At 45.5% G+C, this 27974-nt stretch overlaps 3 protein-coding genes across 5 annotated transcripts; 2 read left to right on the top strand and 1 right to left on the bottom strand.

Annotated features, from left to right (window-relative positions):
- The first annotated feature begins 2764 nt into the window (after positions 1-2764).
- LOC123088277 (syntaxin-43) lies at positions 2765-6647 on the top strand. The gene is made up of 8 exons (XM_044510475.1): positions 2765-3077; positions 3787-4063; positions 4171-4260; positions 4359-4442; positions 5042-5119; positions 5220-5285; positions 5375-5455; positions 6006-6647. Exons 1-8 carry the CDS (start codon positions 2872-2874, stop codon positions 6111-6113), a joined length of 990 nt encoding a protein of 329 aa, XP_044366410.1. The 5' UTR covers positions 2765-2871; the 3' UTR covers positions 6114-6647.
- A 3932-nt stretch (positions 6648-10579) lies between these two features.
- Positions 10580-13971, top strand: LOC123088276 (growth-regulating factor 5). Its single transcript, XM_044510474.1, has 4 exons — positions 10580-11126; positions 11580-11922; positions 13000-13469; positions 13569-13971. Exons 1-4 carry the CDS (start codon positions 10832-10834, stop codon positions 13574-13576), a joined length of 1116 nt encoding a protein of 371 aa, XP_044366409.1. The 5' UTR covers positions 10580-10831; the 3' UTR covers positions 13577-13971.
- Positions 13972-15117: 1146 nt separating this feature from the next.
- Positions 15118-21384, bottom strand: LOC123088275 (cyclin-dependent kinase F-4). 3 transcript variants are annotated; one of them, XM_044510472.1, is made up of 17 exons: positions 21157-21384; positions 19590-19986; positions 19359-19497; positions 19050-19240; positions 18879-18957; positions 18566-18634; positions 18388-18477; positions 18152-18290; positions 17406-17508; positions 17268-17320; positions 17120-17186; positions 16701-16809; positions 16546-16611; positions 16379-16447; positions 16226-16292; positions 15892-16137; positions 15118-15764 (listed from the first exon to the last, which is right to left on the bottom strand). In XM_044510472.1, exons 4-17 carry the CDS (start codon positions 19055-19057, stop codon positions 15475-15477), a joined length of 1455 nt encoding a protein of 484 aa, XP_044366407.1. In that variant the 5' UTR covers positions 19058-19240; positions 19359-19497; positions 19590-19986; positions 21157-21384; the 3' UTR covers positions 15118-15474. The 3 variants fall into 3 exon arrangements, with proteins under 3 accessions (XP_044366407.1, XP_044366406.1, XP_044366408.1); XM_044510471.1 differs by having other exon boundaries at positions 19359-19494; XM_044510473.1 differs by lacking the exons at positions 19050-19240; positions 19359-19497; positions 21157-21384 and having other exon boundaries at positions 19784-19986.
- Positions 21385-27974: the final 6590 nt, after the last annotated feature.

The raw sequence follows: 27974 nt of genomic DNA, 5'->3' as shown, positions 1-27974 counted from the left end.
GGAACCGACACGTATGTATCATTGCTACTAAGGATAACAAGATGAGATCTATATCTGCCGCAATAGATAAACAGATCTCGTCTACATCATGTCATCATTCTCATGAACTTAATACACTAGATGCATGCTGGATAGCGGTCGATGTGTGGAGTAATAGTAGTAGATGCAGGTAGGAGTCGATCTACTAATCTTGGACGTGATGCCTATATAATGATCATTACCTGGATATCGTCATGATTATTTGAAGTTCTATCAATTACCCAGCAGTAATTGTTTTTCCACCATTTGCTATTTTTCTCGAGAGAAGCCACTAGTGAAACCTACGGCCCCCGGTTCTCTTTTCATCATATTTGCCTTTGCGATCTATTTTCTCTTGCATTTATTTTCAGATCTATTAACCAAAAATACAAAAATACCTTGCTGCAGTTTATTTGTTCCGTGATCTATTTATCCTATCCACCACTTTTTACCTCACGTTATTTGCCCACTTGAGGCGCCGTACCCGAAAGGGATTGACAACCCCTTTAACACGTCGGGTTGCGAGTATTTGTTATTTGTGTGCAGGTGCTATTTACGTGGTGTGAGGAGGTTCTCCTACTGGTTCGATAACCTTGGTCTCATCACTGAGGGAAATACCTACCGTCGCTATACTGCATCATCCCTTCCTCTTTGGGGAAATACCAACGTAGTTCTAGCAGACATCAGTTCCCACCATTGCTACACCCTAAAAATCTCAATACTCTTCATCCCTAACCCAAAAAATTCGATACTTTGGGCATTGAGAGAGGAATACCTGATCTACACTTCCACCAAACCAATTTATGTCCCCGATCTATTTCCTCGTCAACACTTGTTACTCTTGAAGATTGGGCTAGCATGCGTTAGGAGTCAAGGCGCGAAAGCTTCCGTAGTTGTGGTGTGCACCGGGAAGTTTGTAAATGTGTGATGGTCGCCTTGAATACCAACTCCCGGTGGTTTGAGGCTTATCCGTTGGAGGTGACTTAAAGGGAGAATAAGATGAGCCACTTGGTGGAGCTTTGGTTCCGGAACCTCTATAATGGAGATTAGCACTCCCCAATGTGAACTTCATGATAAATTTCATGCCCTCGACTCACTTGTGATTAATCCTTTCCCACACCTTTACTAGATTGTATGCTTGTTGGTTTGCTAATTAGTTGTTATCTTTCTTACCTTGTTGAATGCTTGTCATATAGGTTGTTCTCACCTAGTTACATATCTAGAGAACCTACTTCATACATATTATTCTAAATCTGGCAATTAAGTTAAAATTTGTACTTGCCTATTCACCCCTCTCTCTAGCCAACTAATTCAATCCTTTCAGAGATGTTTGTGAGAGCAAACCAATTTCTTCTTAGAGCATCCCCAACAAGTCACTTAAAAAACTCTCCCTAAAAGCGGTTTATAAGTGATGCCCATTAAGTTAGGGGAGGTTCTCAGGTGAGGCACTTTAGCAGACCTCGTAGACATCTTCCCTTGAAACATGTTTTTTTTCATGTTTCTCTATAAGCTAGCATACAAATGGCATATGCATGTCTATTCTGTCAACATAATAATTCAAAAAAATGTTATTTTGGACACGCATAATTCTAGCGAGTGTACCATCTGTCTCCCATGTGTGCGAGTTGTAGTGGGACGGCCCGTTAGTCGCTAGAACGTTTCTTCATTTTGTTTATCTCTATTTTATTCTTCTTTTACTAATGTGTGTATTCTGCAAAAAATATACATATTTCAAAATCACTTTACTCAGTTTTTTGAGAAACCTTCATTGCATATTTAGAAAATGTTCAGGCATTGTAAAATAATGTTCGTGCAACATTTAAATTTGAAAGCACTAAAGAAAAATGCATGCGTAGTTTAAAACACCTTTTCGTGTTGTCACAGAAACGGGTGGCATTCTTAAAAAAAGTTCACGCATTTCAAATAAATGTTCGGGACATTTTAGAAAAATGTTTATAAAATGTAAAAAAATGTTCAAGTTCTTGAAAATTATTTCATACCATTCAAAAAGGTGTTAAACATTTTTTTGAATTTTATTAACATTTATAGAAAAATATATTTCAAACTTGTATTTCAAATAATGATTATACAATTTAATAAAAAATTCACGTAATATTTAAAAGATGATCCACGTGTATTTGAATATTTTTTAACATGTATTCATAAAAAATTTATTTAAAAAGTGTTCATCATATATTTAAACAAATGTTCAGTGTGTATAAATAAATGTGCCACGTGTACAAGGAAACTCTATGACGCATGTCGAAGAAATAGGGATGTTTTGAAAAAAGGAGAATAAAACTAAAAGAAGTTCATACAACGTAGAACAAGTTCGTCATTTTTTTAAATGCTTATTACAGTACCATTTAAAAAATGTTCATGTATATTTTAATCTTTTAACTTGTATTTCAAAAGATGTCTGAAACATGTATTTGAAAAAAAAATGCCCATCATCTATTTGAGAAAATGCTAGATGAGTATCGAAGAAATGTTCCACGTGTATATGAAAAATGTAAACCAGTGAGAAAGAAAAAGGAGACGACCGGTGAAACCCGAAAAAAAATCATATAGATTTCACCCCCAAATCACGCAAGGCAGTGGTCCGAATCATTTATATGTTGGCCCAACTGAGTGGGTGCAAACAACCCACTCGGTTGGCGGCCGGGCCCGGCCCGGCCCGGTCAGCGGCAGCTGGCCTCCCCCTCCCCCTCCTTCCTTGGTGGCGAAGTGTCTCCCAACTCCGCACGGTCGGCTCGCACCAACTGCCCCCCACCCGATCCCTCTCCCTCCCCCGCGGGCCTCGCCGTCCGACGAGATCTCGCCGCCTCCGACCCCCGCCGCTCCCCGCCGGCCATGGCCACGCGGAACCGGACGCCGCTCTTCCGCAAGTACCGCGACGCGCTGCGCCACGTCCGCGCGCCAGCCGGGGCGCCCTCCGCCTCCTCCTCCTCCTCCTCCTCCCCCGGCGGCGGGCCGGCGGTGGTCGAGATGGCCTCGCTGCTGCGGCCCGACCGCAACTACGCGCCCCTCAGCACCGACGACCCCTCCGCCTCCTCCAGGTCACCCGCCCCCTCCCCTCCCCCTCGCATCTCGCTTCACCCCACCCCCGTAGAGACCAGATCAGCTAGGTACTGAGCGTAGGTAGCTAATCACGACGCCAGGTTCTCAAATTGCGGCACGAGCAGCGGGAGATCGCTGGAAATGCTGGATTGTGCATCACCAGACTTGTCCATCAGCTAGTCTCCTGTCCCATGACACCCTTGTTAGTACATTAGCTAGTTATTTTGAGCATGAGCATAGCTAATTGACCTGTCCATCAGTTAGTCTGATCTAAGATACCCTTGTGCGTTAGCTAATTCGAGCCAAGGCGCCGCGTGCACCGGTACTTGGAAATGGCAATTGGGCATCTTGAATGGAGCCCTGTGGTAGAGATACATGGGCAGCAGGGTGGAATAGCAATGTCTTCAAAAGCTTAACCTCCTGCTAAGAAATCCCTGGTTGGTGGCACCTTTCAGGCTCGTATGCTTAATCGCTTGATAGCGAAAATTGAGATGCACTAGGTTGAATGCTTCCTCGTTACTTAGTCCTCCCTCCGTAAAGAAATATAAGAGCGTTCAGATCACCACTTAGTGATCTAAATGCCCTTATATTTCTTTACAGAGGGAGTAGCTCACTGGCAGAGCTTGTCCTGTCAAAACCACTTTCTTGGACTTGTGACGAGTGATCAGTTCGATGGTACGGCACTGACATGCGACTGCTGTTGTGCAGTAGAGGCGCGGCGATGGTTGGGCTGCCCCCAGCCTGGGTGGATGTCTCCGAAGAGATATCTGCCAACATGCAGCGGGCAAAGACGAAGATGGCCGAGCTGGCTAAGGCGCACGCCAAGGCCTTGATGCCGTCCTTCGGTGATGGCAGAGATGACCAGCGAGCGATCGAGGTTCTCACGCATGAGATAACGGACCTGCTGAAGAGGTCAGAAAAAAAGCTGCAGAAGCTGTCCATGAAAGACTCCTCAGAAGATTCGAATGTCAGAAAGAATGTCCAGGTGATGTCTCACCCCTGCTGTTTTATGTATTAGCAGCTACAAGAGCGGTAACTGCTGCTACGAATGTTTGTGCTGATGGACCAAATGCCTTACACTGTTATCTGCAGCGTTCCCTTGCTACGGACCTGCAAACTCTTTCGATGGAGTTCAGGAAAAAACAGTCAACTTATTTGAAGCAGCTTCGCCAACAGAAAGAGGTTTGCCACTCCGCCTTAAGATGTTTTCAGAAATTCAGACGCTTGTGCTACTTATCTCACTCTAATAAAGAATCTTGGTTAATGAAATGCGATTTCAGGGGCAAGATGGTGTTGATTTAGAAATGAATATAAATGGATCCAAGTCGACATTTGAACTTGAAGATGATGAATTTGAGGATGTGGTACGCTTTCTCATTGTCTTTACTTGCCATAGACTCTTTTTTTTCGTGAAGTTGTTTGCTTCTGAGCACTTGTAGCTTTATTATAGGCTTATTTATAGCAGCCTACGTCAGCTGTATGAGTTTGACATTGTTTTTCTGTGTGCTGCTCACTCGCTCTCTGTTGTGTAACTGTAAGTTTTATTGGAACAAACTCAAGGTTTTTACTGGAATGCTTCACTTCAGATCCATAAGTAATAAAGTAAAACAGAAACTTGAGAACACAGAAGGCAAAAACAACAATCACACAGTTATGTACAGTGAAGGTTGCATTGGTTTGGGTCATTAGTCAAATAGTCATACAGGTTTCCAGTTAGTGCATGCAAATCTGGTCTAGACCCCTTTGAACTATGATAATTTGCAAAATCTGGGATGGAGTTTGAACTTTGGATATAAACGCATATACTTTACAGAACAGGCTAACGACCAAGGTTTCCCCTAAAATCTTCCCAGTCTATTTACTTAGGGAATTGCTAAACTGATTATGAGGAGTAGCTGATGAGAAGTCCAGGAAACTCATTAAATTAAGATGTCAATGACGTAATTCTTGGATTTTATTTCAGGGTTTCACTGAGGTTCAGATGTCAAAACTTAAGAAAAGCGAAGCATTCACTAGAGAAAGGGAGAGAGAAATCGAACAGGTGAGTTTTATTTGTTCACTATGCATATGATTTATGTAAAGGAAAAAATAGGTTACTGATGCCCTCATATTCACTCTTGTTATCTGCTTGTTGTTTGAAGGTTGCCCAATCAGTCAATGAGCTTGCACAGATCATGAAGGATCTTTCAGTTCTTGTGATTGATCAGGTATGAAAATCCTATCTTAATTGGGTCATTGATGGTAAGTTATGATAACTAGTTCAGACTTCAGACTATTCGTTTCTTCATTTGAACAGGGAACAATTGTTGATCGGATAGACTACAATGTACAGAATGTTGCGGCCTCAGTCGAGGAGGGCTATAAACAGTTGCAAAAGGTTTCATCCTCACCCCCATTTGCCGCTTCTCTGATAATAGTTATTCCGTTTCATTGGGCTGGACAAACCATAATTTTGCCACTCTAAACAACAATTTTGTATCAGTGGGGGAGAAGAGGTTAGACCTTTGACTAGTAAATCTAATCAGTCTATAAAAAGGACTGGTACTTTAGTCATTTTAAAATATATGAAAAGTTAGCCACGTGTTTAAAGTTGCATCCCCCAGACCATAAGAATGTGAAGGCATCCAGTAAAAAGTAAAAAGATCAAGTTTTGGGCCAGAGACTATAGATTTTAAACTAATCCCAAAATTTACCTCAAGTACTTGCTTTTACTCTCTCTCTCTCTCTCACTCACTCTCTCTCTCTCTCTGCGCATTCATGTTTAACTGTCTGCCGACATAATTTAAAGAAACCCACATCAGTCCCTGGTGTTTTCACCTGCAGCACCTTTATATATCCAAGAGCTTCTGCAAAGGAAGAAAAATAGGAGCTAGCGTCAGTCCCTGAAGGTCGCAGTCTAATATGTTGGTCTGATATCTGTTATGCAGGCTGAGAGGACGCAGAAGAAAGGCGGCATGGTGATGTGTGCCACTGTCCTCGTCATTCTTATCTTCATCCTGATAATCCTCCTGGTTTTGAAGAAGATCCTTTTCTGACTTAGCCCCCTCTTATTACGGTCGTCGACGAACGCCTTCCAAGTGAACGCCATTCACATATACTCTTATGTGGGTAGTGACCGTGCAGTGCCGCCGCGTTGGAAATTCAGAAAAGCCGCTGCCCATTTGCGCCATAAGCAATGCGATTTAGCGATCTCAAAAGATGGTTCATCTGCCCGTGTTAGTAGTGGCTGGGCCAGCAGCTCCCTTGAGTCTTCCACATTTTTTGCAGCACTGCTGAGTGTAGAGATGTCGTATTCATACGGGTACCATTTTTTCTTCAAATGAAGGGTTCTGTTGATACACAGTTTCACACCTACCTGCTTGTCTTGCAGCAACCAGGTCTGGTTTTGTATGATCTGTATAAAGTTGTACCATCATCCAGTTATTAGAAATTGAAAAGTAGCTTCACCCTCTGCGCCGCCGTCACTATTCTGTCTAGGTATTGAAGCCACATTTCAGTGTACCAGAAAATAGCTCCCATTCCTGTATCAACTTTATCTTTCCATCTTATATTATTGCTTTCTAAGGTCTTGTCTGGCTAACTGTGTCCCATTCAACATGGGAAGGGCTGCGAGTCCTCGGTCGATTCTCCTGTAGGGTGGTTCACTGGAAATGCAATGTGGATTTTGCCTTCTTCTTTTTCAGGTGTCGGCACGCCGATGCTGTCAGTTCACCACTCAAGCTCCTCCTCCGATGTCGGCGCCGATTGTCGCCGCAATCAGCCTGGAGCCGGAAGGGGGTATGTCTGTCCGGCAATGGCTGGAGCCGGAGCCGGGGAGGTGGGAGCCAAGAAGCCCAAAGCCATGGAGGATGGATCTGAGCGGGCCACCATTTAATACTCCCCCAGCCCCTTCCATAAATCAGGTTTGCAGGCTTTGGTGTCTTCTTCTTGCCCTCACCTCACCTCATTGCTGCTGCCTCGTTTTGACCGGCTGGTCCCAAAACCGCGGCAGCATTGTACTGCTAGTGGTGATGTAGGGCGTGTGTGTATCATATCATATGCGCGGCGCCCCCACATGTAAAACTCAATCCGGCCTTGTGTGTGTGTGTGTGTGTGTGTGTGTGTGTGTGTGTGTCCTTTTGTCCCCATTAATGGCGCTGTGGTCGCCTCAGCTGCTGTTGCAAGCCGGACAGGGGCATCCATCAGCTATGCGTGCATGCATGTTCCTCATGCTAGGCGCCTGTCTAGCCTAGGCTAAATTTTCTTTTCGTTTCCCTGCATGGTAGTACTATGCCGCTGGTAGGGGCATGCCCTACCCCCATAGAATGTGATAGGAGAGACCAGACCAAGACCAGGAGTAATACTGTTATTTTTCCTAAATGTCATGTCCCTTTCCTAAACTTAATTGCTTCATTGGCCCCTTCCAAAAACTTACTCCTACTTCAAAATCTGCCCCCCATATAGACGCCGACCCGTTTGGCGTCTCTGTCTACCACACGTGCGGGCGCCAGCGCCAAATAACAGTATGTGTATCAGAAACGCCAAACAGATCGGCGTCTATACGGGGGCAGATTTCGAAATAAGTTTTCGGAAGGACCGGTGAAGCGATTAAGTTTGGGAAGGGGCCATTGAGGAGAAGTAATACCTAGGCTTTGCTTTTGGTTTGCTCCGGCAAGAGTATGCAGGTACTACACGACTACTCATCAGATATTCAAATGTGATAGGTTAGGATGGTCATGGTAGCAGCAGTAATAGCAACCGTACAAATGCCTCAGAAGCTTGAATGCCCCTGCATCCCCTGTCGCTTGCCCTCTCCAGTTCTCATGTTCATCTTCCCCTCCCCTACCCTACCCAGGGGATGGGGTGGATTGGCATAGCACAGCAGCAATTTTTTATGCTCCAAGTCTGCATGAGAGATCTTTGTAGCTGCTGCTCCAGGCATCTACTAGACCTGTGCGTGCGTGTGTGTGTGTGTGTGTGTGTGTGTGTGTGTGTGGTGGTGCAAGGGCCGGGGTACGGGCCAGGTGAGGCGAGGTCAAAGGCGAGGGAGGGGGTCTGGGTCTCTTGTGCAGATTGGCCTCTGCTGTGCAACGGCAAGTATCCGTTCCTGTCTACTACTGGTACAGTAGTAGTACGTGATACACTACAATAATGTGGCGTCTGTGCTTGCGTATTGTACGCACGGATTATACTTGGCCCTGCTCGACGAATGTTTGGAGATCGGCAACTACAATGTTCAGAGCAAGATCGACTTATATGTTTGGTCGTTTGAATCGCGGCATTTTAAGAAGCTGCCCGGGGCGGGGGCGGGGGGATCTCATCTCGCTTTGCCGCGGCACGATCGGATCCCACGGGGTTTGACAAGCCGGGATATTCTCGTCTTGTTTGTTTGATCTTCTTTGTGTTTTTCTTGAAATCGTGCGAAATCAAAGAGGCATTATTCCATTGTGCGCGCGCTCGAGATTTTGAGGATCTTCTTGATCGAGCGTGTGTTTTGTTATACCATCCGGCTCGTTTCGACATTGAAATGTTACTTGAAACGGTTTTCGGTAGACAGTGTTGCACTACTATATGCTATGCTGGACTTGCTATGTGCTCGTGCCTGGCCGTTCATCCCGTCATCAAACATTGGGTCACCTATGATAATATCCAACAGTACATTTTCCTTGTGTGTTGATAGAAGATAAAATCAACCCGATTAGATCTCTGGTGTTTTCTGTATGTGGCATCGACCATATCTGTGCTGTACAAGCACCCGTTCCTGCGTAGCACAGCAGTACGTGATAAAATAAGTGGCCTCTGTACTTGTGTATTGTACACACACAGATTATTATTGTTATTGGCCCTGATGGATGCTTTGAAGGCTGCCTGCGGCTGGATCATATCCTGATTCAACAAGTTATGACGCTCTAATCTTGTTTGTTCTCTCTTCTTTGCGTTTTTAAAACCGTGCGAATCGAGGACACTTTCATCGTCGCACGCATGTTGCTTGAAATGTTTATCAGTAGATCTTGCGCACTGTATGTTGAACTTCCTGTATGTGATCTTTTTCTCATAGTATATATATTTAGTGGGTTCATAAAAGATAAAATCAATCCAAGTAAATCTCAACCGTATTTAGCCACCATAGTGTCCAAACATGAAGTCATATGCACGGTACAAATCGGTTGTCTCGAGTGCGTGTGAAGTTTTTTTTTACACGCAAATGGGACTATGTCATGTGACACATGTGGTAAGCAATCTAAACTATTGATTTTTTTTTTGAGAAAGTGTTGTTTACGGCACACAAGAATATTGGTGTATGTCCAATGTGCCAACCAATCGAGAAAGGGTGTCGCTTTAAGTGACAGCGAAACAAACCCTAGCCTTTTACGTTTAGCCGTGCCACAACCGCTCTCTCAAACCACACATTCATCTGACAAGAGGTTTAGGCATGGTCTGCAAGATCAAATTTGCCATGTTACCTTTGTGACCAGGAGGAAGAAAATACGATGGATCACATTCTATTGCAACGTGTCTATGCTCGTCAAGTGTGGTTCTTGTGTTTCCAGACAGCGGGGATTGGGCTCAATATCTTGCCCACATGCCATGACAACCGGAAGCATGGTGGTCCGTTTCGCTTGAACAAATTACGAAGGAGAAGCGCAAGGGGTTCGATTCCTTCGCCATGCTAATCTGTTGGAGCATATGGAAGCAACGGAACGGCGGAGTCTTTGCGAGATCGGGGCAATGTGAATGAATGTGACCGATTGCCAAGTTATCTTTCAAGAGCTCAACCTGTGGGGGCCCGATAGCTAGCAGGGGAAATGATTGAGAACTAGGACGGGGTCGAAATGCATTTTATTCTTAGTATTAAAAAAGTATTGCATGACCGAATAATTCAAGGAGGGGCGCACAGCGGGGAGGGTCCTTTTTAGTAGATGACTCGTCGGGCCGGCAGCTAATAGATTCAGTAAAGGAAGGCCCGGAACGGGCTGAGCTACTGCCCGAAATAGAAGAGGACGACTAGAGCAGAGGAGCCTAATTCCAATCCAAACAATTGACGAGGGAGTCTGATTATTTTTCCGTTCTTGATTGGAGTTAGACCGGTTTGCCGAGTAGTAGCCCTGTCTGTTGTTTTGGAGCGGAGGGTGTGTGTGGCATCGACTTGTATGCACTAACCTCTTCCTCCTATGAAGTTAGGCTACACTCTTTGTCGTATTCTCGAAAAAAAAAATCACCATTAGAAGCACCTCACATGCTCTTAACCCCCAAAGATATCTTCACAATGACAAGCAAGGGTGACATGTCACCTTACCTAACCTTGAGAAAAGAGAAACAAATGGGGTGACACATATCACCCAGAGGAGCAGGGGGAGGTGTGGTGGTGGCTGGATTTCATGATGCAGGATGGATGGCAGGGGAGGTAAAAAAGAAGAGAAAAAGGTGAAACATAGATACAAAAGTAAAAAAAAATGGCAGTTTTGCCCCTGGGGGTGCAGGCAGTACAAGTAAAGACAGACAGGCAGGCGATGAGGGAGTCAGCCGGAGCCACCAAATAGATCCCTCCCTCCTCCCCCCTCCCCCTCTGCTCCGCTCTCCCTTGCTTCCCCTCCCCCCACCGACTCCCCCCTCCCCTCCCCCCCCTCCATTGATGGCCGCCACCAAGAACCCCCCAACCCCCACCTGACCGCCGTGCCCCGCCGCGCGTTCTCGCCCGCCTTGCCTTGCGCCGAGAGGAGGAGCCGGGCCTACTACTATCTTGCTCCAAGGCGGAGGCTTTACGCCGCTGGAGATGCTGAGCTCGTCGGCGGCGATGGGGATGGGGCTGGGGGGCTACGGCCAGCAGCAGCAGCAGCAGATGCAGATGCAGATGCAGCGGGGCGCGGGGCCGGTGTTCACGCCGGCGCAGTGGGCCGAGCTGGAGCAGCAGGCGCTGATTTACAAGTACCTCATGGCAGGCGTGCCCGTGCCGCCCGATCTCCTGCTCCCCATCCGCCCCCACCACCCCGCCGCCGGCGCCGCCGGAACCACCTTCTCCTTCGCCAGCCCCGCCGCCTCGCCCTTCTACCACCACCACCATCCCTCCAGTAAGCGACCTTCCTCCCCTTCCCCCCGCTTTCGCTTTCGCTTTAGTTATTCGTCGAGAATCTCGCGGAGACGGATTGGATTGGATTGGATTGGATGCCCCCTGTTGGGCACTTAAAAAAGCGCGTCTCTTTCTCGGGAGGCGGAAATGGCGGTGCTTTGATGCTTATTACTGGGATCGATTTGATTGAGCTCCGGTACTTTTATTCATGGATAAACATGTCTGCGGCTGCAACTTGCGTGGATCTTTGCTTATATATCTATATATTCGGTCAAGCGAGCTAGCTGTTTGATTCTTTGCTCGCACCTGTGACCAAGGGGAAGCATCTCTGTATGGTTGGTGAGATGTTAATGTGTCTCTGATCTATACCTCTTGATTGGAATCAATGGATCAATGAGTGAATGAGTGGTGATGGTTGTGTGGATTAAATGTGCTGATTCATGGATTGTTGCAGTGAGTTACTACGCCTACTATGGCAAGAAGCTCGACCCGGAGCCGTGGCGGTGCCGGCGCACCGACGGCAAGAAGTGGCGGTGCTCCAAGGAGGCGCACCCCGACTCCAAGTACTGCGAGCGCCACATGCACCGTGGCCGCAACCGTTCAAGAAAGCCTGTGGAATCCAAGTCTGCTTCCCCTGCGCACCAGTCGCAGCAGCCCCCGCTGTCCGCCGTCACGTCCGCGGCCCGCGACGCCGAGCCGCTCCCCTCCCTCCCGGCTGGGGCTAAAACCCATGGCCTGTCCCTCGGCGGGGCTGGCTCGTCGCAGATGCACGTCGACGCCTCATCATACGGCGGCAAGTATGTTTTTGCTCCCATTTTGCCTCTCATTCTTGATGTTGGATGCTTACTTGAAATAGGCTTGTCAGCATTGATTAGTTGTTCGATGATGCTCATTTTCATTGTATTTACAGCTGCTCATGATATTGATTGCCATGCTTGTTTTTGTTGTACGTTTAGAGCTACTCCCTTCATTCCAAAATAGATGACTCAACTTTGTCTTAACTTTGCACTAAAGTTAGTACAAAGTTGGGTCATCTATTTTGGAACGGAGGGAGTAAGTCTCATAACTAATAGTGCCATGATCTTCCTTATTTCTTTCTACGCTGTACTGCAGTATCAGCATTACCACAGCTGAGACCTTTTGTACTCACAGTTACAATTTATGGCTTTTTCTTGAGGCTGCAATCATATTATCTGTGTGATGCTTGTACTTGTAGCCCGTGCTATATTGTTGTTTTTTCTAGTGTTATTATTGTAAGAGCAACTTTCCGTGGCCTCTTGTACCCTAACTGATGCTTTTACGATGCAATTAATTATAAATCTGAAGCAGTCTGCTGCCTGTACCATGCACTATACTTTTTGGGTACATAACCTCTAAAGTCTAGTTCCATCTTTTTGTAAGTAATTTGCTTCGTGGTCTTTTGCACATCATCTCATATTTCAACTGCATGCCCACTTTCAAATGTAGTTTTTTCCCTATAGGCAAGCAATGCTCTTCTGCCTTTGTATAGGAAAGCTTTTTGAATTGATTTGCCCTTGCCTTAGGGGTTTGAGAGCATTTTGCCCATGCATCTAATTTATTTTTCCCATCTGTCAGCCATTTTCACTGGCTCTCCTTTCGTACCAACTTGGTATCAGTACCTTGCTTGCGCTGTCGAGTAGATGCTCTACATTCAAGTTGTGGCCCAGCCTATAAACCACTGCGGACTTGGAACTGTCTTGTGATCTTTATCACCAGCGCATGTTTATTTTATCTCATTTCATGCCACAAGGGATCCTAATGCTAGAGCTGGACCTGTCTAAACTTTTGGTTGGTTCACATATTAATTTTTTCTTGCAGCAATTTACAGTTTTAATGTATTCAATGTGATGCAGATACTCCCTTGGAGCTAAATCTGATGTGGGTGAACTGAGCTTCTTCTCTGGAGCATCAGGAAACAACAACAGGGGCTTCACCATCGATTCCCCAACGGACAGCTCGTGGCACTCGATGGGGTCCAGCCTGCCCCCGTACCAACTGTCGAAACCTAGAGATTCCGGCCTCATGCAAGGCGGCTTCTCGTATTCCCACTATGAGCCGTCGCAGGAGCTTGGGCAGGTAACCATCGCCTCGCTGTCCCACTCCCAGGAGCAGGACTGCCGCTCTTTGGGTGGTGGAGGTGGAGGAGGTGGAGGTGGAGGTGGAGGGCTCATGGGAAATGTCAAGCAGGAGAACCAGCCGCTGAGGCCCTTCTTCGACGAGTGGCCGGGGAGGCGGGACTCGTGGTCGGAGATGGACGACGAGCGCTCCAACGGCACCTCCTTCTCGACGACCCAGCTCTCGATCTCCATCCCGATGCCTCGATGTGGGTCCTCTCCCGCCACCTTCAGTGGCTCAAATATTTTGAAGCCTTTACTCTTCGAATCTTTTGAATTTGCTCATTGTGTTTGCTCTGTTGCTGCAGGCGATTGACGGGTGTGAGCGGCAGGTGCAGGGCGTGCACGTGCACGTGCACCTGCGCTGTGGTCTCTCGTGGTTCTTTGTGTCCATTGTATTCGTTCGTGCTATGAACTTGGTTTAAGAGCAAAACCCTTGCGTGTCGTGAGATAAGAGGAACCTGTAGTAGCTGTTTTTTCAAGATTCCACGTTGCTTTGTACGCTCAATGTCGAACCTGTAGGTGTTTGCGTGTGTCGTTGCGGCAGATCATCTTGTGGAATGTATCGTGTAACTGCCTATTTGTTTGTGTTGAATGATGACTCTGATGTTGCTTACTTGGACACGGAAATCATCCTGGGACGCGGCCTGTCTTATGTTTCTTGTGAAGCTTGCAGTAACCCTGATTCATCTTTTCTGCTATTTGTAAAAATGTGTATCTTTTGATTCAAAATAGCTTATCGGGATACAGCTGCAATGCTTAGAGAAAGGAAACTACCAGGACAGGAATAGGTAGAGTTGCGCGGAACAAGGTTCCCTTCTTCTTCTCTCTTGTGAAGCTCCATTTGCATCATGTTTCACTTGGATAGGTTCTCTAGCATAACATTCAGCGTGGCTTGACATTACAACTTCCAATGTTTTTATCTACCGACTTCCATCTCTGGAGTTCAAACCTACTTGGATCTGTAGAAGTGTACCGCCTCCGGTCTTTTCTACTCCGCCTATTAGATTCGTGTCAAGTCAAACTTTGCAGTGTTTGACCAAATTGATACTATCAAAAAACATCAACATATGGTGTGCACACTATGGAACTAGAATCTAATAATATTGATTTGACATTGTGAATGTCGATATTATTTTTCTATAGGTTTGATCAAGACAGATACTTTTGACTAGGGGCAAAACTTACATGCGGACTGAAAAGAACCGGCGGTACCAGGCAAGACCCGTCTTTGGTCTAAAGATTTTTGTATGTACCGTGAGGCTGATTGGGTTGATGCAAATTATTTGGCATGCCTAATCTTACCATGGATTCAAAGCTGGAAAAGAATAAAAATGACCCAGCACCAGCACGCAGGGTAGTGTAAACAATGCACACGGGAGGCACGACGATGTTTCCCCTGGTCAAGAAGAAGACATGCACGTGATGAGGGGGGGCATGGCGCTGAAGCAACGCAGCTTTTGGGGCTGAGGCCGTCTGATCTGGTGAATGCAGGCGAGCGGCCAAGGGATGGATGGATGGAGGGTTTTGGCAGCGGCGGACGTCGCCTCCTCGGTCCCAAAAGGCCTACGTACGTACGTACTAGTACTAGTTTTACTGCACTGCTGCTGCTACGTAGTCAAACATTACACACATGATGATGATGATGCCCACGCGGTCTGACCATAACGCCCACAGAAACAGAAACCAATCCATCATCCCTCGCGTCGCCGGTACTCGCAACTGAAATAAAAAATACGTCACCTCACGCGATCCATGACAGCTCCCGCAGCATCTGTCTGCTACTACATAGAGTAATACCCACGGGAGTAAACAAACATCACCAGCCATGCAGATGCAGGACATGACTGAACCATGTGAGCAAGCAAAGCATCTCCAATGGATCAACGACCAGAGCAATCAACAAGTATAACCACGAGACATCAGTGGCTCCACACACAAAGTCACATAATCTGCGCAAGCGATCGTTGGTTCGCACACAAATCACAAAAGCATATAATCATCATCCACGTTTCTCAAACTCGAAAGCCCAAAGGAAACACGGCAGTACTCTTGAGTCTCCCCACCGCCTCCGAGCAGACGCGAGGGCCGGGGACTGGCTTTTATTTTCAATCACAACACGAACGATGAAAGAGACATAAACTTGGCGGCGGCGACCACCCGGGAAGGAGGCCGCTGGATTATTGTGGCGGGCGGGAGTCGGTGGGATGGTCCTCAGCTGACGAGCTTCCTCTGGAGGAGGGCCCTCTCGCCCGGCATCTCGTAGGTGCGCCGGAAGGGGTCGTTCCGGGCGTGCCACGTGTCCCTGGGTCCCAGAGGCACGGGCCGCCTCACGGGCTCCGGTTGGTGGGCTCTACTAGTGCCCTTCAGGTCAGCAAACCTGCCGGAAGGCACGGTCGGCGCCCGGTTGGTGGTGGAGGCCATCGACAGCTGGGACAGCTTCTCGGCTATGTCAGGCGCGCCGCCGCCGCGAGGGATGTGCTCCTTCGGGGCGAGGTAGTTCCCTGCAGCACATGAACCAAATCACACATCAGGAAAGCGCAAGATCATAGACTTTGAACGAAACATAAAGCAGCATTCCAAGTACACCACTACATACATGTTTTGAAGGAACAAAACAACAATACTCACCGTTGCTCCTCACTGGTGCTGGTGGTAGTCTGGACCAGGGCTGGTTCATGGCGTTCTCCTTCGTCAGCTTATGGTCTCCCATTGGTTTCACCTGATGATCCAACTCTAGCTTCCTTTGCACGCCAGCTGCTCTTGCTGGGGCGTTGGTGCTCAGGTACGAGTTATTGACTGCCGGTCTCCCGTTGGATAAAGTCCCCACAGGGTATCTCCTAGCATTCTTCTGGTCCATAGCTCCTTTAGCCCCAACTGCAGATTCCATTATTTGAATTGCTTCAACAACGGTATTCTAGCGGAAATGATACAAGTCATATAAGCGTGAGAATATTTGACAAACCTGATGGTGGTGTTGTTGCATATCCGGTCGATCTAAAACGAAGTGAAGGGGGGACATAGAAGCATGGCTGACATAAACAATTTTTGTCAGGTCCACGAACCGAATCAATGCATCATCTAGTGTGGTATGGAAAGACGATGGAAATATTATGACCTGAAAGAAGGGATGCTGCAAAACCTCCACTGCGGTTGGCCTTTTACGTGGGTCCCATGAGCAAAGCCACTGTGGCAAATGCAAAAGTTGAAGCCAATCATTAATCTGAACATGATCGCTTCGCCACTACTTCAAGGACAGACAGAAACTGGTGATATGATACTTACCGAAATAAGGTTCAGCGCGTCTTCACTTGCTGTGGGAACCACTTCTGAAAGATTTATGCTTCCAGACTGTTGAGAATATGGAACAGCATTTAGTCATCAATAGCTCGTAATAATCTCAGGACTGGAGAGCGAGGAGGGGTATCAAAAGATTCTACCTGAGGAAACTGAAAATGGATAGATGCTGCCAGCTGCAGTCCTCCAGCCCAAGTATGCTGATTTGGTGTGCCAAGAATGCTACAGATTTTGTATATCTCATCCGCTTCACTGAGGGACAAAGAATAAAGTTACAAAAATGGCCTCACTTGAGCAACTACTTGGAAGAACATACCACAAAAGAATCACCACATCAATTTTTTCACATTATGGGGTGCTTTCTAGACTATACAAAAAATGGGTTCACTTATTAAAGTGGCCGATGATGGTTATTTCATATATAATCAACAGCATCTTTGCCTAATATTTAGCTCCCAGCAAACTATTAGGACCAACTTAAAAATCTTCAATTAAATTGGGCACAACAACCAAGAGAATAGGGGAACCAAATGAGGCTCAGCAGAAAAAGGATCATGTGTACCTTGAGCCTGGGAAAAGAGGTCGGTGCGAAAAAAGCTCTGCAATAATGGCACCCATAGCCCACATGTCTAGAAAAGCAACAGGGAATCAGCACATTGCAAATTGTAGCAATTTGCTTTCTTGTAAAGGAAATAATATTCTCCACTCACCAACTGCTGAGCTGTAAACAGAAGCTTGAAGTAGAACCTCTGGGGCACGATACCTAATTTGGCAGTAAACATTAGTATCCTTGCTTTAGTGCCGTGTATGTACTATGATTTAAGCTGTTTAAGACTGAAGTAGCCTACCAGCGAGTTGACACATATTCTGTGTATGGTGGTTCAGAAATAATCTCACGAGCAAGCCCAAAATCAGCTACCTTGATGAGCTCCTTTGTAACTAGCAGATTTTCTGAAATAACAAAAGGTCAAAAGAGCAAAAGATGATGGTTCTTGTTTACTAATGCCAATAAATAAGGTCAATCTGAACTCTCCAAATGGAACACAGTAGCATTTAAGGATAACAAGGATTGTTGACTCCCTTTTTACCGACACATGTTAGTCATATACAACTAGTCTTTCAAGTGTCCCTATTATGCCTAATTTTATCTGTCATTACTGCTACCTTTACATATATATCCCACATGGTGCACACTTTCTGTCAAGAGCAAGGGAACGCATAATCAATTAAAAAAAAGGATCAATAAAACCGCTCAAAATGTTTTTTAGCAGTGTTAGCCTTGTCGGTCAATGGCCGACTGGATGGTTACCATCCACAGCTACTAGACTTGATTTCTTGAGTTGTTCAAACTAAAAATTGCATGAAACCACAGCTTCTGACAAGGAGCATAGGTGGAAAGATGAAAAACAAAAGATGTTCTCAAACTGTTCTTTTTTAACCACACACAACACGAGGGATGGATACTGGTAACGCTCTTTTATACACTTCTTCAAGTATCGGTCTAGGCTCTAACACTAGACCACATAAATAAACATAGACCCACAATTACAATAAACATTATTAACAACTCCAGAGTCCAGGGAGTATGCCATACCAGGCTTAAGGTCACGATGAAAGTATCCACGTTGATGCATGTGACTAAGAGCTTGAAATACTTGAAAGCACCAGTTCCGGATCTCAGTCTCCGAAAAAGGCTTGCCCTTGCTCTTCATCAGCTGATAGAGATTGCATTCCTAACAACCCCACGTAGAGCACATAAAACATTAGTCAACTTATACTGATTATAAAAACAAAACAAAAACCTCAAAACAAAATATCAATAGTCTGTACCATGTATTCAAAAACAAAGAACAACATGTCATTCTCTCTTATGACCTCCTTGAGCTTCACAATGTTTGGATGGTTCATCCTTCGGAGGGACTGTTGAAGTTGAAACATATACATTTAATCAAATGAAGTGAAGGAAGCCATGATGCAATATGGCTACATGTTATGTAACATCACATACCTTCACTTCACGGAGATTGATGCACTCCTCCCAAGAAAAATATTTTTTCTTCATTTTCTTGATTGCGACCTGTGAAGAACAGGCATATGCATATATGTCAACAAGGTGAAAGAAAATCCAGGTATTGCAGTGGCAACATAAGAATATCTGCTAGTCGTGAAGATATATCAGAGTGTAACAATGCAAACTGAAAAGGAAGTGTTTCACATTATTTAGTAGAAATATAATAAACAGCCCCAGGCTTGCTAACCTCCAGCACAACAATGCAAAAAGTAATGCATAACATGCAAATATTGGGCAAGTAGTGACATACCACTTCCCCACTTTCTTTATTGATTGCACGCCAAACACTACCAAACGTACCATCACCCACTTCCGTAATAATGTTATACCTGTATCGCAAATATAAGAAAAAAAGTTAGCAAGTATGTACAGTGTTGGAAGCTCATTGTCATCTGGCAAAAGAGGGAAAGAGTCAACTCACCTCTCCATTTTATTAGCTAGAATGCAAAGCTGTCCTTATTTTTGAACAGTCCTATAAACACAAACAAGACTCATACGCGTATTGCCGGAATGTCTTTGGAGAGTAGATCACCAAAGTCACTGCAGGCTTTTTTCAAACGTCTGTAAGCAATACCCATACTTTGTGACAAATAAACTTGGAACACCTTTGCCCTGAAATTAAACAGGGTGGATTAGATCGTTGGAAGAAATGCTAATGTTCACATTCCTAATTATGCTTCATGGCTGAGTCATGCATTGTCCTGCTTAAATTCAAAACTTTCAAGCATACCCTCACGTTACGCCATCAGAAGTGAAGCCTGATGAAGAACAGTGCACACTATACACACCAAAGATCAAGCCGTACAAACTGAAAACTCGCAGTGATAGAGGAGAAGAGAGCTGACAGAAGCAAAGAAAACCAGAACCTGCTGAGAGCGAGAGATACATGAGACAGTGACAATAAAAACAGAAAAGTGCCATGAAAATTATTGTGCTACTGGCTTCTCGGATAAGAGCATACCTAGAGCTTGTAACCGACAAGGAGGATCTACGGGTTAGATCCCAAGTGTCCAAAGAAGTTCTGATGGTAACTTTTGCTGGCTGACCAGTGCCACGGCAAAAATTACGAAAATGTTGCCAGAGAAGAGACGCACCATGCTCGAATAGATGTGCACCGCAATCACTAGTCGGCCCTAATGTCCAGTAGCATGGGACCAGGCACGGTAGTCGCTAAGCCAGGTGTGTTCTTCAGGTGCAATTGACGAAGGAGATGACAAGGAAGTCTCCGTAAAGACAAAATCTCCAGCCAAGAACTTGCTCAAGCAGCGAGACGTGGGATACAGGGGAACTTGCATAGAGGGTGCGCTCCATATCCTTTCTGAGAATGCTAGAAACCCAGAGGCGAATGGTGTTGAAACCTGCAAATACAAAAGTTGTTCGTAAGCAACAGACCTATAGCTGAAAGCGTGTGACACGAGGTGGTAGCCCAATACATCAGAGCCAAACTTAGCAGACGACAATGGAATGCTGCCATGGTAAACCCCGTTTCTTCAAAGCAACAGCCCCATAATAATAGTGTTTCTCCAAAAGAAAACTCACAGTTTGGTCTAATCAAACCTTCCGCTAATTATGGTGACTCATTATACTAACAGCATAAGCATGATCAGAACATCATGCGACGAGTCAGGATATAACAAAGTAACCAAAACACGTAACCAGCACAACAACCATGTGTTCCCGTCATCCATTCCTTCTTCCTACCTTCAAATTCACGCAAGTAATGCCAACTGTGATGGCAACTTAACACCACCGAACGAATTCCCCGCACAATTCACTGACCAGACACAGGCTGTGATCCCCCCTGCCAAACTCCCCCGGATTCTACCAGCAACACCAGCAGCCAAAACCAGCGAATCTCGCGTCGATCTGACCAAACCCCCTACCCATATCCTAGACCGCGCTAGCGCCGACAGAGCCACAGCCGTGCGAACCCCACCAACATCGACCCGTGCTTGCATCATCCATCAGTACCTACAAATCCGCGCAAGGAAAACAGCACGATGCACAGCTGAATCGCTGCAGGATTCATCAAAGCAGATGAGCCGGACGAAACTATGCCCGTGCCACCACCCACTGCTACAGTATAATAGAATCATATATATGGATCAAATATATAGCGCCCAGACCAGAACACGTAGCCGAATTCGCCTAAATCTAGGAAACTAGTGGTGAACACCAGCACCGCCGAGCGCATAATTCACCGGCCAGGCACGCACCGATTCCACCCGCCAAGCCCTCCCCGGTTTTACCAACAACGGCGGCGACCCAGCCCGGCGAATCGCGCGCCGATCGGACCAAACCCTCCCCCCCGGATCTCAGACCCCCGCGCCGCCGCGACCGAGCCGCAGCCGCGCGAATCCCACCGGCCAAACCCGAATTATACACTCAAACAGTCGCCCAAACCCCTCCCGCGCCGATCCTACCGAGCCGCCGCGCCGGAATCGGATTCCGGGATCGCGCGGGGACGGGAACATGACGTAGCAGAGCGGAGCGGAGAGAACCGCGTGGCGTGGCGGGACGGCAAGTACCTGGGCGCCTCTCGGCATAACAACGCGCCGCCGCCGCCGAAGGACGCGCCCGCCGCCGTGGGGGGATCCAGCGTGGGGGGAGGGGTCAACACCGCGGCAGCGCCGGCGGAGGTCTTCTCTGCTCGGTGGTGGATTGATTTTTCTCCTCTGCCTCTGCCTCTGCCTCTCTCTCTCTCTGTCTGCTTCCGTCTCGGCGTGTCCCTCTTCCTCTCGTTATTTATCCCGTCCGTCGGTGGGTCCGACGTGGCGGCCGCCCTTTTGTATATTGACCCCTGAGGAACATGGGTTTCGCAGAACGGGGCTCCCCGCGGTTCCTTTCGGCCCACGACGAGGAGGACGGGTCCGCCTCGGCGACGCCTACGCGTGAGGTGGATGAACGGATGGTCTCCCCTTCCACGTGCCCGCCAGCGATATTTTTCTGCTCTGGGGTTTCCAGGAAGGAAAGCTCCGTTGTTTGTTTATTGTCAAGTGGCGACGAACGCCCGCCGACTACCATGACAGTAACTTTCTAGTTAGGTTAACTAAATAAGGCAGGTTTAGATTTACCTAGATCCTGCATATCCTTGCCTTTGAGAAACGGCAAGGGCCTACTTCATTCGTACTCCCTTCGTCCGAAAATACTTGTCATCAAAATGGACAAAAAGGGATGTATCTAGAACTAAAATACATCTACATACGTCTCCTTCTATTCATTTTGTTGACAAGTATTTCTGGACGGAGGGAGTATGATTCCAAAAACGAACAAGATATAAAGGGGGGAAAAGAAGCCAGATTTGCAAAAAAATTATGGTCTTTAGGATTGTGTTTGCACCGTCCAAGGAATTCGAGTGGATGAAAACTGTGAGTTTTTATATAGTGGAAATGGAGTAGTTGTCGTGGAGAATCACCGTGACTTTATTATTGTATTAAACCTACAAATCAAACAAACCTCATCTATGAAGTAGGATTTCCGCCCTCCGATTTTCTAAGAATTCTTTTTACGATGAAAATTTTCAAAAAGATACTCCATGGTTTGAATATGAAGAAAGGTCGTATAATTATTTGTCCCGTTATCAACCCTTTTATTAATTAGAATGACGCCTCTCACTTAAGAGCAGAGTGTAGTATAACCTCTGGGTGAGAAAACACAGGAGGATGCGTAGCCTCCCTCAAACCTGCAGTTGGATTCCCACTTCACTGTTTTTTGGATCGTGTTTGCACGTCCAATGAATTTGAGTGGATGGAAATTTTGAGTTTATGTTGTGTATAAATGAATTATTATTTTCCGTACAAATTTAACCATAACTGAGTAAAGAAATGCATAAAGAAACCTCACACTTTTTTCTTTCGAACCATGCAAGAGTAGAAAAACAATTAACCAAAATCAAAACTCTACAAGAGCTGCTGAGACTAGTGGATTTTCCATCTCCACGCACCCAGTTTTTCCTCTCTCTCTCTCTCTCTCTCTCTCTCTCTCCATAAATATCTCTGTGTCCAAATGAGAAAAGGAGAAGAAAGATGCACGCAAAATAATATAGCACTACAGTATATAGAAGAAAACATGTCATTGTCCATTCGCCAAAAAGAAGAAGAAGAAGAAAACATGTCATTATCCCACCACGCACAACACCGTTGGAGAGATTCAATAATGGCGAATGGTCCATGCCCACCTTGCCTTGTTTAAGCCGTTTGACCGCGAGATTAGGAATGAGATTACAGCTTTGATCCGATCTTAATTCCAGGACAACAACACGCATATATGCATGCGCCCACTTGCGCAGAGGATATTTTTGTGCCAAGAAAAACTTGCACCATTCGTTCATTCGTTCATGCTTGCGTGCGCCCATCTGTCGTCGATCGGCTCGTGCCTTGACAATGTGGATCAATTATTGTTAAAAAGTGTGAACGATTTGACGAATAATCAAATTTGTTCGATTTCCTGATAAAATATTTAGATGGTGCCGTCGTGCCGCGATTGTTTGTAGATGGAGGCGGGGGAAATTAGTGTTATCCTGGCCGGTTTAATTAGGTTGCGAAGGTATTATTAGTGGCAGTGCATGGATGCATAGTTGGTTTGGTATTGTTTGGTATGTTTTGGTAAGGCCATGAGGTTGCTGGTCTGGCTGCACGCCACCGCGGCAACGAGTGTTCTGCCTGCCGGTTTGAATGGCCTGTGTTGGTTGGGGTTGGCCCGCATGATTAGTTCGGATCACGCTTTACAGTCAGGGCCGCGTCACTGCCGCGCGTTTCCTCTTGTTTATAGCTTCTCGTATCTGCAAATGATTTCCATTGTTATTATACTAAGTACTGTACTTTACTATGGCAGTTAACACGAGGTGGGGCACGTTGTTTGTCCCATCTAAACCAAACAGGGAGGGACTTATAGGGATTTAAAGTGGGCATTTGAGACTTATGAAATAAGAGGGTGTTCGTTTCCGGGGACTTATTGATTTAGGGACTTAAAAAAGTCCTAGGACTTATGAACCAAACAGGGCCTAAGCACCGCCGCAATCCATTCCTTGGAGGGCCTAATTAAAGTAGTACTACATAGGTAATAATTTTTTAATAGTTTTATTGCACAAATGCCCGTGTGTTACAATGGGAGACAAAAAACCCTCACTTCACTAATGCAATGGCTCACATCGCCAGATATTACGACATCAACAAGCTCCTCGAAATCCTCCACGCTGTTACATGAGAAACAATATAATATTAAAAGCGTTGTACAAAGATCCTCTATCTTTTTATAATATAATAAAGAAAAGTGCAGAGTTTGTGTCGCACATAGCAGGGACTTCGGGTTCGACAGCTTGTACTTTGGTGACGAGTGCTTCTGAGTCAAGCGGAAAAATAAGAGTAACGATTTATTTTATTCTCGGGAATATATAGCATATGACCCCAAAAAATTATGACTTTTTTATTGTGATTTAGACATAGTTTCTTTTGCGTGTGTTATACATAATATTTTTCTCTTGAATTAAACAATTTCGATACGTCAAATATTAGTATTACAACATCATATCTTAGTTCTTCACATCAACAGTTTTGATATAAAGTAGTAGTTCAACCGTGGCATGTGCAGCTAAAAAAACACCTACCAATTCAGTTAAAAATGAATCGGTTCAACAAATTTAGACACAAAGAAGAAATTCAGCGGCTAATTAACTGAATAAGCCTCAGACAAAGTAGGAAAATTATGATATTTTTGGAGCATAATTAAAAATTGTCTCTCGGTATACGAGGAGAAGTAACTATTGATACTAAATTTTCTTGTCGAATATCTTATTGTTCTTAAAGAAAGTATAGTCTACTTTGATTGGAATTTGATTATACTTTACTTTAACTTTAATCTTATGTCCTGTTTTACTGGTTAAATTTTTATGTTTAAGCCCTATAAGCTAATTTTACAGAAATCAAATATATGTACTACTTTAATTTCTTTTTTATTATTTGGAAATACATATATAAATCAACTTGTATTCTTTATGCACGGGCATGTCTGCTCATGCCTTCCAATGCGATGGGCGCCACACCGTCTGATCTGGGAGACCGGCCGCACATGTGATGATGATCCGATTGCATGCTACTGTCATGTCCGCCATGGGTGATGCTGTGTAAGCCGCGCGTTAGTACATCCTATTAATTTTTTTTGAATCACTCAAAATCTTGACCGGCCACGATCTAAGTTTCCATAAAAAAAGTATACACATGTTTTATATATATTCCTGGCTCATAATTGAGTTGTGACGTACATGCAAGCATTCTTGGAGATGCACTCGGGCTCAGGGGACCAGCGGATGGCTTCTTTGGTAGAGCGGTGTTTGTTTCTATATATTCATGGCGGCGGTTCTGGGCGGCAAGGAGTAGCGGAGGCTTGGCGTAAGATGTGTGGTGATGGACACGCGCGGGAGGTCGACGCTGTCTGGCATCGTGGTGGCGTCGGTGGCAGCTAGACCGGGCAAGGTCGATGCAACAGTACAACTCTGAAGATGGATTGGTGGCAGGTGGCTGCGGTGGCCCCATACCCGGCAGGCGTCCTGATTGAGGAACACGCCGGACTGGTGGGTGCCCATACCCGGCAGGCGTCCTGGTTGGGACCTCGGGGTCTTAGATGTTAGGTTTGGCTGCGAGGTCTGTTTGGTATTAGGCCCAGACTATCAGTGCCCCTTCATCAACTGGATAGGAGTAGCGACAGATGTTGCTTAGATGGTGCCTTTGATCTTACTGTTGTATGACTTTGTAAGGTCTTGTGTTAATAATTAATAAAATGATCGTATGTATTGTCCAGATGCAGGCCGCGGGTATTCCTCTTTTTTTTAAAAAGTCATGGCGGACGCAGGGTTGCGTTATTATTTAATTCCCTCTTTCCTTCTATATCCTTCCTCTTTCCTTCTTTGTTTTTCTAATCACATCTGAAATCCCTCTTCTTTTCCTTATTCTCTCGATCTTTCTTTCTTTCCTTATTCTGTCAATGACTCTTTCCTTCCTTATTATGAGACGTCTTATTTCCTCAATGATTCCTGAGATGGCTCCTCGATACCCAAAAAAAAAACAAGACGTATATAAATTAGGAAAATTGGATCTAAACGAGCAAAGGTGAGACTATTAAATAGGTTAATCAACATTGTATTCTCATATCTTAGGATGCAACTTTTTTTTAAACTCAACCACACTTTTATTTAACCATCCCACGTGGGGATCTCGTCCGAGACAGTCTACAAAATAAAGTCTGGGGCACATGCAGCCACACCTTGCATAATTTATTTGACACTGCTTCCCTAGGTAACAAGTGGGCAGCTTTATTAACATCACGCCTAACCCACGATACATTCCAACTCTCCCTCGAGGTTAGCAGTTGCTTGACCTCCTCCCCAATAGGCCCCAGCGGTGAAAAATCCTTCTCCGTGCATTGAAGTTTTCATACGATCTCCTTGCAATCCATCTCGATATGTAGGTTGGCGATGTTCAACTCCTCACCTACCTGGGCGGCTCTCCTGCAAGCCAGGAGCTCCATCCTCGCTGGGTCGCTCCTCGGTGGGAGGACATGGCAAAAGCCTCCGAGAAAAGCACCGTCGTGGTTTCGAAATATCATCCCAGCTCCTCCGCTGTCACCCCCCTTTGATGTGGCTCCGTCGACATTGGCTTTCACCCACCCCTCCTCCGGAGGCCTCCATTTTTCCTTCACCGCCAATGTGTTCTGCTTGCTCTTGCGACAGTGAATTCATTGCCACTCACCCATCAGTTGGAAAACTCTATTCGCTATCTCCTCCGCCTCCTCAATCTGTGCTACCTCTTGAGCATGCGTTGGTTTTTCCTTGAAGAGGAAAGGGTGATGCAGCAAAGTAGCGTAAGTATTTCCCTCAGTTTTTGAGAACCAAGGTATCAATCCAGTAGGAGGTTACACGCAAGTCGCTTTGTACCTGCACGAACAAATAAGAACCTTGCAACCAATGCCATAAAGGGGTTGTCAATCCCTTCACGGGCACTTGCAAAAGTGAGATCTAATAGAGATAATAAGATAAATATTTTTGGTATTTTCGTTGTATAGATTGAAAAGTAAAGATTGCAAAATAATAAACCAGATGCAATGTAAATAAAAGAGATATAATACAATGGAAAAGAGACCCGGGGCCATAGGTTTCACTAGTGGCTTCTCTCAAGATAGCATATCTTACGGTGGGTGAACAAATTACTGTCGAGCAATTAATAGAAAATCGCATATTTATGAGAATATCTAGGCATGATCATGTATATAGGCATCACGTCCATGACAAGTAGATCGAAACGATTCTGCATCTACTACTATTACTTCACGCATCGACCGCTATCCAACATGCATCTAGAGTATTAAGTTCATAAGAACAGAGTAACGCATTAAGCAAGATGACATGATGTAGAGGGATAAACTCAAGCAATATGATATAAACCCCATCTGTTTATCCTCGATGGCGACAATACAATACGTGCCTTGCTGCCCCTTCTGTCACTGGGAACGGACACCGCAAGATTGAATCCAAAGCTAAGCACTTCTCCTATTGCAAGAAAGATCAATCTAGTAGGCCAAACCAAACTGATAATTTGAAGAGACTTGCAAAGATATCAAATCATACATATAAGAATTCAGAGAAGAATCAAATATTGTTCATAGATAATCTTGATCATAAACCCATAATTCATCGGATCTCGACAAACACACCGCAAAAAGTATTACATCAGATAGATCTCCTAGAAGATCGAGGAGAACTTTGTATTGAAGAAGCCATCTAGCTAATAACTATGGACCCGAAGGTCTGTGGTAAACTACTCACACATCATCGGAGAGGCTATGGTGTTGATGTAGAAGCCCTCCTTGATCGATTTCCCTTCCGGTGGAGCACCGGAAAAGGCCCCAAGATGGGATCTCACGGGTACAGAAGGTTGCGGCGGTGGAAATAGGGTTTCGTAGTGCTCCTGGATGTTTTCGGGTTATATGAGTATATATAGGCGAAAGAAGTAGGTTGGTGGAGCCATGAGGGGCTCACGAGGGTGGGGCGCGCCTACCCCCCCTGGGCGCACCCTCCTACCTCGTGGCCGCCTCGTTGCTTCCTTGACGTCCACTCCAAGTCTCTTGGATTGCGTTTGTTCCAAAAATGATTCTCCCGAAGGTTTCATTCCGTTTGAACTCCGTTTGATATTTCTTTTCTGCGAAACACTAAAATAGGCAAAAACAACAATTTGCACTGGCCTCCGGTTAATAGGTTAGTCCTAAAAATAATATAGAAGTGCATAATAAAGCACATTAAACATCCAAAACAGATAATATAATAGCATGGAACAATAAAAAATTATAGATACGTTGG

This window comes from Triticum aestivum, chromosome 4A (genome assembly GCF_018294505.1).
Source record: "Triticum aestivum cultivar Chinese Spring chromosome 4A, IWGSC CS RefSeq v2.1, whole genome shotgun sequence".
Classification (NCBI taxonomy): domain Eukaryota; kingdom Viridiplantae; phylum Streptophyta; class Magnoliopsida; order Poales; family Poaceae; genus Triticum; species Triticum aestivum.
This window is presented reverse-complemented; position numbering and strand designations above follow the sequence as displayed.